At 36.0% G+C, this 11,170-nt stretch overlaps 1 protein-coding gene across 1 annotated transcript; it reads right to left on the bottom strand.

Annotated features, from left to right (window-relative positions):
* Nucleotides 1–298: 298 nt before the first annotated feature.
* LOC100779276 (AP-4 complex subunit epsilon) lies at nt 299–10,742 on the bottom strand. Its single transcript, XM_003547687.5, has 10 exons — nt 9,672–10,742; nt 8,821–9,036; nt 8,597–8,707; nt 7,048–7,245; nt 6,818–6,949; nt 6,655–6,711; nt 6,440–6,556; nt 5,239–5,316; nt 4,369–4,512; nt 299–1,937 (listed from the first exon to the last, which is right to left on the bottom strand). Exons 1-10 carry the CDS (start codon nt 10,458–10,460, stop codon nt 834–836), a joined length of 2,946 nt encoding a protein of 981 aa, XP_003547735.1. The 5' UTR covers nt 10,461–10,742; the 3' UTR covers nt 299–833.
* Between the last annotated feature and the right edge of the window lie 428 nt (nt 10,743–11,170).

Genomic DNA, 11,170 nt, shown 5'->3' with positions numbered 1-11,170 from the left:
TGGTCCGATTTTAAGAACCATGACTTTTACACCCAAAAATAATTTAATGTCCAGATTTTTGGCCATCAATATGTAATTACATAATCTAACATTAAAACTCGTTCTTAGAGTGAAATTGTTCTCATGTCGTCACACAGAAAAGCGCTCATGTTCCCACGTAACATCATATAATAGCAAAACTGGGAATTCTGGGATAGCATAAACACCCGAAACATCTGCAAGATATTGAAATAGTGAGCTAAGGGCAACCGAAGAATGAAACAACCCACCATGCACACAGTGGTCTTCTACAAAGGAATAGATGAACTTACCCTTATTTATTACTAAAATTTTCACGTATACAAATGTCATACATCAAACTGATTTTGACCGCATTATCAAGCTTCTCAATGTTTTAAAAACCATTATATTGACAGATGGATAAATGCACAAAATTGTGACCAAAAAACAAAAGTACAGCTTTGGTATAACAAGGATGGCCTGGAACTTCCAATGAAAGTATAAAATGCAATGACCGAGCACAACAGCACCTTTCCTTCAGAGTCTAGAGTGGACCAAAAAACCCGGATGCAAGGAGGAAATCCTCGTGCATTCAATTTCTACAAAAGCTATTCTGCACCTAGAACAAATCTTTACCTGGTTTAGACATTCCTGGTAATGGAATCACCCCATTCTGGGTGGCTGAAATCATCCATGCCTACTCACAATTCATATTATTCAATTTTGCATATATCAGATGATACCCAACTGTTTCTGGAAACTCCAACGAGCAGTAAGTCGCAAGGTAATCTATCCTCAAATGTTATGATTTAGAATTTGTCCTTTAAATCAGACTAGCCAAGCAAGTCACTGAACAAGTTGGGGTTCTGACCTGAGGGTGTCACACCCATCTGCCTGACTTTTGCATCCTTTTGCAAAGAATCTTTAACATTTGGACCCTTTACAGACTGTGACAAAGGCGTCGCTGTTGTTTCTCCAGTAGTACCTCTGGCAGCTGCATTTGACAACTCTGATAAAATATTCACATTATCTCCAGTCACAGGGATAGAATAGCCACCACTTTCGGTCTCTCTACTTGCTGGAGTCTCTGCATACAGTGCCATGATATCTGGTGCATTCGTAACAGCGGCACCACTGTGATTTGTTGTAGAACTAAGGTTTGGGTCAAGAAGTCCTTCCAGTTGCTTGAATGGGTCCACAGAGGGAGGTGCAACAGTGACAGTTGGTTCACCCAAGTCAAGCAAATCTGGCGGAGGAGATTGTTGATTAGTTTTCTCCCGAGCTACTTCACTGGGTACAGCTGCAGCTTTCAATTCCTGAGTTCTGTCTGCAGCACTAGTACTAGCCTTAGGAACCTTATTGCTAGTTGATGATCTTTTATCAGTTTTAGTTGAACCACCAAACAATTTATCTGCAAGTTTTTGCTTTTCGGGAGAAATTTCAATTCGTTGCTTTCTAGTATCATAATTATCACGTGCTTTTGAATTTACAGCAGTTGCAACATCCATCTGAGTCACCCCATTCACTGAGTTTTGGGAAGTAGAAGTTGAGGAAGATGATGTTGGGGATGAATAAGTTGGCCTACCCCATTTCTTCTGAACACCATCAAGCTTCAGCTTAAGTCCTGAGGATCCAGTCTCTGATGCTCCCACTGATGACATTGGGTGAGTCTCCATAGAATATAATGGCTCAGGTACTGGAACAAGGTCTGTTGAGGATGAAAGTGAAACTGGAGCAACTTTTGACGGCATTGGAGGCTTTGGAACTTCATATGCCTCAAATCTCAGACCATGTTGTGCAGATTCATGTTGATCCTGGCTTCTGAAGTTGCTCACATTCACTGTTCCATTGCGCTCATCCTCTGGAATGTAGGGTAGAGCACCCCTTTCCAGAGACTGCTGAACATATTGATTGAGGAAAGCAAGATTCTTATCAACCTGCATAGAAGATTCAACACAATAATCTTAGGTCAGAAAAAAAGGTTCATATGGTGATATGCATTGTTCCAAAGCACATTATTACATTATAGTGAAAATAGAATATGTATATGTTACAAATTTAAAAAGTTTAACATGTTAACAACTCAATGGTCAAAAAATGTTTCTGGAAAAGACATTAATTGAGAAATCCATGACCAACAAAGTTTAAAACAGACAAAAATAAAGATTTGGGCAGAAGAGATTCCATTATCTGAATTTTTGTTAGGGATCAGAAATAGTAGTTAGGAATAATCGGATTTCAGATGAGGGAATGCTTGTAATTTTCAATAACAAGTTAATACAGAGGGAAATCAATCCAACTGCCACAGAGCTGAGCTCCTACAGAGAGGCTAAAGCCCTCTGTCCATAACAGAATTCCAAAATCCAAGATGCCTTTCTCTCTCCTCAACACTCCTATAAGATAAATAATGGTAAAGTTGTTGGTACTGATGATATTCCTATTGAAGTTTGGAAATGTATAGGAAAAAAGAATATCATTTGAATCACTATGCTATTTGATGGGATTTCGTAATCCAAGAAAATACTAGAGATGAGTAGAGGAGGAAAACTTTGATTTCAAAGTATAAGAACAAAGGAGGTATTCAGAATTGTGTACATTACAAAGGGATAAACTTATGAGTCACACCATGAAATTAGGAAAACTGAGATTGGGGATTAAGAAAAGAGACTAGGACTGCAGAGAATCAATTTGGTCTTCCACGAACAGGCTAAACACATTGATATAGATTGTCACTTTATCAGAGAAAAGGTACTCTCGGGAGAAATCACCACTGACTTCATCAACTCTAATGACCGATTGGCAGATATGGTCACTAAATCCCTCAAAGGCTCATGTGTACTTTTGTTACAAATTTGGTTTATATGATATATATGCTCCATTGAGGGGGTGTTAAATATATGCTTTTAATATATGCATTAATGCAAATATGGAAATGTGTAAAGTTTCCATTGCTAGAAATTTGGGATTGACTTTATTCTTTATCCTTAATTACATCCTCCTATCTTGATTATAAATAAATATTAGATGTGTGGGTATTACACATCTAAATAGGGAAACTATTTATTAATCTTCATGGGTTCGAGAGCCTAGAAAATATACTACGCAGACAATTAAGAAAAGAAAGGAGCCTAAAGTGGTAAACTTCTAAGAAAGATTCGGGTGCAACTTAAACCTTTTGAGGAAAAAAGAAAATGGTCCAAGACAATATGAATCAGAATCAGAATTTAAAAATAATTGTGAGGAATTGAAGAGAAGAGGGATATGCCTCACTAAATGACAAGGGAGAAAAAAAAAACATGTTAGGGTTGGGAAGGGGATTAGGTTTTTCATGTTTGTCTTAATTTTCCATTATTTTGTTGTTACTTGAACTTGATGCATTTTTTACTTCTAGTGAACTTATGTTATGAGACATGTGATATTTGCCTATAAAGTTTAAGAATTGTGATATTTTTAGTTTAGCAATTACTGAAATCGCAACTTTGTCCAAGCCTGAATGCTGAAATATGATATCTTAAAGAGATCTTTCTTGACCACACATTTTTCTATGCACTAAATACCAAAAAAGTGAGTAAAGCATTATATATGAACACAGGAAAAGTATTATAATACAAAACAACCAAATGTTTTCCCACCTAGATGAAGTCAGCTACATCAATCGAATAACTCTATCATAAATCATATTTACAAACTACAAACCTTTAAATCCTTAATGGTTTCTCCTATATTTTTCTCACTTTCTCTCTACCTCTAGCAATTGGGATACCCTCCAGCTGATCTACTCTTCTAAACAATCGTGTTTATAAACAAAGAAAGAATACAAGCATTCTTCTCACGATTTCCAGAGCGTGAGATCTCTCCCCAAAACCAAATTTTCACTATAAACTGAATGTCCCCAGTCTTCTCTTACTGTCTATTTATTTTGCTCATTCTATTAGAAGCATAACTAACAATTACTCCTCCAACTAACAGAACCAGCCCATAGGACTAGCCTAAAACATTCATTTCTAATCCTATCTTGTCTAGTTCATCCACTCATCCAATATTCACATCTCTGATATGCTGAGTTTATTCTCTTATTGACGCTTTACCACCCAACATTAACTCCCTTTCAACATTGGATGCCGTACAATTTTGCCTTCAACTTGAGTTGTACCTTCTATCACAAATAACACTTGAAACACTTCTTCCATTTCATTTTTCCTACTTGAATCCTATGTTTACATTTCCCTCTATTTCTTTGTCATTTTCTATGAGACACATGGTACTTAAACTGTGACTTGAAGTATGGTATGGTCTCCAATTTTCACTTCTAAGAAAAATACTATAATCTTAAAATAATATAAGAATGGGAAAAACATTAACAATAACCTCAATATCTTCACCACTTGCATCTTGGGGCATTATTGTTTCAACAGCTTGGGCATCCAAACCAATAAGAGCTTGCAATTCATATGCACGTTGCTGCAAATCAGTGGAGTGGGATGCTAATAGTTCTTCAATAAAAGATAGACACTGCATGTAGACAAGAAAAAGTTACTCATTGCCAGGCACTGTATCAGTCAAATATCAGCATCACATTGTATTGTATGTAAAGAAAGTAGGATTCTTTCATTAACAGTCTAGCCACATGAAAAATGACATTAGATAATAATCATACGCATAATACAATGGAAAATAAATATTTAATTATGGAGCATTTAGTGGAGGATTTTATTGACAACTTTTTCACAAAAAAAAAAACAAGGTTCAAAATTAAAAACATATAACTCAATAAAAAAGCACTTCCAATAAATTTATAAATATGCGGTGCGTGTTTAGATTATCTTATTTTTTTTGTTCAAAACAACTTATAATAAAAAATGCTACTAAGAGCATTTGAGGAAAAAAAATTCCCAAAGAAATTAGCAAAACCAAACATGCTATTAATCTTCATATTTCTCAGTGTAAATATTTTGTTAAATTATCAAGCAAACTGAACTTTGAAACTTCATGGATTATAATAGCCATGTAAATAACAACATTTATGCAGTTGTCAACATTTTGGAAGTCAGAAGAATTCATCAAACACAATATTGTCAGAGCAATTCATTTGTATGATGACAAAGATGTACATACATTACAAAACATAGTCAAAGGTTAGATGTACAACATTTAAAATTTTAAATATTCACTTCCATCACAGAAAGCCCATGATACAGATGAGACACAGAACTTTAACCTTATTCTTTCAGCAATTACCTCAGATAGCAAATCTACTTTCCTCCCAGCTGCTATTTCAAATGCATAAATTTTTGTTAATGCTGAAACCGCATATGCCTTCAAATCAAGCAATAAGTTAGTACCAATTCAAAAATGTTCAGACAGGAAGATTGAATAAATTGGTATATTAGACCAGAACAAAGGGTTAAGGCCAAAGAAGGGTTATGCAACTAACAAGATGAACATCAATAATTTAATGATATAGCAGAAGTCATGAAGAAAATGTATCATCAGCATTCAACAATCAAAACAAAAATGTAAAATCAAGGATTGGTCGTACTATATTGTGCTCCCAATGTTGTAACATCTAACACCAATTGCAACACCATTACACCCTTGACTCAGAATCAAGAATACAAAAATGAGACAAGGCAAGAGGAATGCTAGCAACACAATATTATTGGTTCATTATCTAAATAGTCAATCATAGTGTGTTAAAAGGGTGTATTGCTAGCATTCTTCAATATACAATATCATTACATCAATCAGATTTCATTCCAAAAGCATTATAATTTATTTGTTCTAAAAGATCCACACATTTATACAGAAAAGAAACAAATGGGATCTCTCCAATGAAATCAATATAGCAGTGTAACTGCTAGAATATACCAAGCAATATAGCTTATTCCATGCTCGGCCAATTCAATCAGAAAGAGGATAATGCTTGTCCAAGCATGTATTTTTAGCAATGTAACTGCTAGAATAATACCAATCAATATAGCTTATTCCATGCTCAGCCAATTCAATCAGAAAGGGGATAATGCCTGTCTGAGCGTGTATTTTTAATGTTAAATAGTTATCCCAATTTACATGCCAAACTATTAACACTAATCAAATTGCACATCTGGACAAGAATAAGCTATCAAAGAAGTAAACTGAAGTAGTTGATTCTTGAGAATGTGTATCAGTTGAAGTGAAGAGAGACAGGAGTGAGCAAAAGATTGAAAATCCTGACAAAAACTTCTCAACAAAACTGGAATGAATCTATTGGCTATACTTATATGGAAATTTAGATTATGCCTCAAAATTAGTCCAGTTATGCCTAATTTCAAATTGGTAGCAAGTTAACTTGATATTGATGTCAATATCAAAGGGTATCATTACTTTTCCCCTCTCTCCTTATCAGTAAAAAGTTGGATTTCACTAATACAAAACAAAATAATTGGAATTAGATAAATACCTTAACAGTTTCATCATTTGAATATGCCTCTGCAACATCACATAGCTTCCCAGTGATATACGAAGCAGAATATTTTCCATCAGCAGTGCCATATTCCCCAAGAACCCAACAGATTACCTGTAATCAGTACTACGAATTATGCTAAAAGACAGATCTGGCTTCTTGAAAAGTAAAACAAGTGGGGAAATATAAAACATAAAAGGGATAGAAAGTACTTGAAGAAATGCTGACGGAAGCTTTGGCTCCCCAATAATTCGCAAATATGACTCAACCTACATCTCAGAAAACAGCTTCAGTTCAGTAACATGTGTATGCACATGACCAATTCTGTAGTGGACATGTACAAAATAAACTGGTGCAATTATCAAAATAACATACAGCAGATGATCTCAACTGACTATATGCAGCATTGTCATCCTCTTCAAATCCTTCACCAATCAATCGCATTAAATTATGTGCCACCTTAATATTCACAAGATCTCCAGCATGCTCAAAGACTTTATTCATGGTCTGCAAAATCAAAGAACAAGGTATTATTGGTTATCAATGAATGTTTGCAAAAAATAACTAATTCAAAATCAAGAACATAAAAGCAACAACACCATTACCTGTATAAACCAATAATTACTAGGAGCAAATTGCTCTGCAAGTTCGACACATCGAGATGCTATATAGGTTTTATAATGATCATCACTTATGCTAATCATGTAATCAATCATTCTGTCAACAATCACTTCCACATTGGAAGACTTGGTCATTTTGTAGAGTAGTTCAAAAGTTTTTCGCTTCAGAGAATCATCAGGGTCCTGCACCATACAAATTGAATTTTAATGTGAAGTTCTGAACTGCATAGTTTGGGACAAACTTAAAATATTGAAATATATTCCAGAAGCTCACAATTTGTGTGTGTCATTCTAAACAGTAAAGACAAATTGAGATTAATTACTAGTTCTCAAAAGCAAGATACAATTGCAAAATTTTCATAAATCAAACCAAAGAAAGGGAAATCTGGCTGAGTTTCACATACAATTGTGAGTAAACACTGAGTGGAACCATCTAACAGATTAAAATTTGGTAGGAAAAATAGATAAATAGACAGATACAGGGGCAACAGTTAATGACAAACATAAGGTGGATCCATTTAATAGATTAAAATTAGGCTGATTCTCACAGTCAATCCAGGTAGATACACATGACAAGCATTATTGCATGACTGCATTTATGGGAAAGACTAATTTCCCAAATATAACAGCTTATTTTCCAAAAAGCTCCTTTAGAAAGCTGGTAGAAATAAGCTATTATTTCTCCAAAATAAGTTGAACAAAACATGCCCATAATTTATTGTCTGACTAAGTATTTTTTTTTTTCTTCGTACCCCATTGCCCAGAGGCTCTTCGCTATGCGAAGGTATGGGGGAGGGATATTGTACGCAGCCTTACCCTTGCATATGCAAAGAGGCTGTTTCCGGATTCGAACCCATGACCAACAAGTCACCAAGGCACAACTTTACCGCCAAATTTTTCTTAATGCCATTTTTTCAGTCTAACCACATCCCTACACATCCAGATAAATTAATTCCATTCTCTTGCTGAATTTGTTAGCAAGAGGATAACATAAAGAATTTATAAGACAAGACACTAATGGGCAAATGGACAACAGTCTCTGATACTAGTCTAAAAAAAAAACCTTCATACCCATAGAACAGAAACTGCAAAATTGTTAAGGGCAGGTACGTTTTAGATAACATATGTTAATTAATTCCATAATTTGTTGAATGTGTAAGTTCAATGTTGAAGCAATCAGCGGACCAGACAAGGTCAACATTACATATAACAATTCAAAATGCTTATCTCTTTCAGTGATTCAAGAACCATTAGTACATGACTATATACATGACATAACATGTTCTTTGCATTAGCACGTGCTTTATTTATTTTGTCACAAAAGATAGGTATTCATCATCCTCATAACAGAGATATTTACTGTTCTTTTTCATATAAATGATAAATTATGACATACATTAAATGAAAAACATACTTCTAATCAATAAGTAATTAACATAAAGGGGAACAAACATACAATAATTTAAATCGAAACCTGGCTACGCAAAACCCATCCATCTTAACTCTTAAGCATTCAAGACAAAGAGATCCTCACCTCTAAGCAGTCAATGACAGCCAGTTGATGCTGTTCTGCAACATGTGGACTTATCTTTATCAGCCGACCAAGCGCATCAATGCCCATGTACTTGAGATTATGGCTGTCACTCTGCCCACATAACATCAACACACATGTAACACAACATAGCCCAGCACAATTAACAAGCACAGTATGCACAAACTTCAAACACAATTCACTTCCACCAACACCAAAAAACAAACCTTCAAAAACTTTGCATTGACATCTGCAGCCGCTTCTAACAACTTAGCATTGGGATATATGGAAGAGACACAGCATATGCACCCATAAAGAATAGCATTCCCTATATTACTTGACGAATCGCCCTTCCTAATTATTTCCCCAATTACTGTATACATCTGCTCACTAGCCTGCTTGTCGCCACTCCCCAACAACGCAAGTATTTTCAGCAACTTAATCTGCACATTGTCTCAAATCAGAAGGCAATTCAACAACACAGGTGTTTTCAGCAACTTAGACCCTGTTTGGATAAACTTCTCCATAAGCACTTGAAGGAGAAGAAAATACAAAGGTAAGATGATGAACTGAGTTCCTCCCACAGGCTTTAATCAACTCTACATTTGGATTAAAATTTTGAAAGTACTTTTGCAGATTCTAATGCATAATAACCAATTCCAATACACCGAGAAACAAGAAAAAAAAAAAGTGCTGCTTCCAGACTAAAAGTACTTTTGGGTTCTCCCAATTTTAATCCAAACATGAACTTATGTTTGGGTGCACTTATGTTTGAATTAAAGTTTGGAAAATACTTTCGTGAATTCCAATGCACCAAATGAAGAAGGGAAAAAATTGTAGCTTCCAGAGTAAAAGTAGTACTTTTGGATTCAAACATGCACTTACACACTTACTTAACTGTTGCAAGAAAATATCTCATTTAACTTGTCCACAAGATGAAATGCATAAGTTAATTGTAGCTTATGGGAAAGACCTAATATTCAATTTTAACTTCCTACTTTCTTCTCCTATATAAGTAATTATGTAAAAGTTCATTCAAATCAGCACATTTTCTCTCAGATCAATCACTAAAACAGACCTGAATGAACGGCACCGGCATCTGGTGATAGTCATAGCTCTTAGGCAACCTGTGTTCCGCGACCTGTTTAAGAATGCTAACAAAGCTAACAACAAGGTCCTTATAAGGGCTAGGATCAACCGCAATTAGGTCGAAGAGAGGGCACAATGTAGCACCCATAACCCCAGGGTCATTATCACACAACTTCTTCCGAAAATTCGAGATCAAATGCGAAACGGAGGACGGGGACTTATGATGAAAGCGGTGCAGCGCCATGACGGCCTTCTTCCTCACGGCATCCTTGGGGTGGGCGAGGAGGTCGACGACGGAGGGCAGGACGGCGGGGATGGTCTCCTCGCTGATGAGGCGGCAGACGGCGTTGAGCGCGGCGCAAACGACGAGGTAGTTGTCGGATTTCAAGTCTTTTTGGATGGTGTTGACAATGAGGATGATGAGGTCGTCGTCGTCGTTTAAGAGGAGCGTGACGGCGAGGTAGCCGGTGCGTTTGAGGAGGAGGCTATCGTCGTGCGTCATCTTGACGGCGTGGATGTGACCGAACGATGCGTCGTGGCCGAGCATCTCCACGTAGAGGAGGCGGATGATGTACTCCTTCATCTTGCGCTTTGGTATGTCAGGCTCAGCGATGCGGCGTTTTAGGGTTTCGATCTCGCGCAGCACGATGCGGTCCTCCTCGGCCTTTGAGCGTGATTCGCCGATGGACTTCACGAGCTCGAGAAATTCCTTCGATTGCCCAAACCCGCCCTGCGATCCCATCGCGAGTTCGCGACCGATCGTCTTCAATTGCTCCATTTTGGTTTTAGTTTCGGTGATTGGTGGGATCGGGATCGGGGATTTGGATCGAGAGTGGTGAGGGGGAAAAGCGAAGTTTGGGTTTTTGGGAACTGTGTGAGAAATTGATTGAAGAAGAAGGAGAGAGGTTAGACGGCGTCGTGTTGGTCGGAGAACCAGTGAAAGTGTGGAGGGAGACACCAAAAACAGTTGCTTCCTTCCTTCCCTGACTCGGTTGGCTGCTGGTGAAACCGAGATCAAACAATTTTATTCGAAAAAGAAACTGGTGTTGATGTACGATGAGTTTTATTGATGTTTTGCTTTTTACGAGGATAAGAAAAATAAAATTATAAATAGTAATGATGTGGGGGTAAATTCATCTTTAAAATATAAAAAAAATTAAATTAAATTTATGATATTATTTTACTAATAAATTATAATATTTAAAGATTAATTTGATAATCAATTATATTTTTAGAAGATTAATTTGACATTTAATGGCAAAGTTTATATAATTGTCCTTAAATTTGTTGATATATCATATTTTTAGGAACAAATTTGGTTGTTTATCCAAAATATAACACTGAGTTAATTTATTTTTATTTTTTTGTGTTGTTGTTAATTATGGAAATTATACTTATTTTTTGAAAATAATTTATCATTATAAAAGAGTAATTTCACTAAATAATTCTATTAACAAATAAATATTAAAAAATGAGACATAAAATCTA

The sequence above is a fragment of the Glycine max genome, chromosome 16, assembly GCF_000004515.6.
Source record: "Glycine max cultivar Williams 82 chromosome 16, Glycine_max_v4.0, whole genome shotgun sequence".
Lineage (NCBI taxonomy): Eukaryota > Viridiplantae > Streptophyta > Magnoliopsida > Fabales > Fabaceae > Glycine > Glycine max.
The sequence above is the reverse complement of the archived record's forward strand: the minus strand, read 5'-3'. Positions and strand labels throughout refer to the sequence as shown.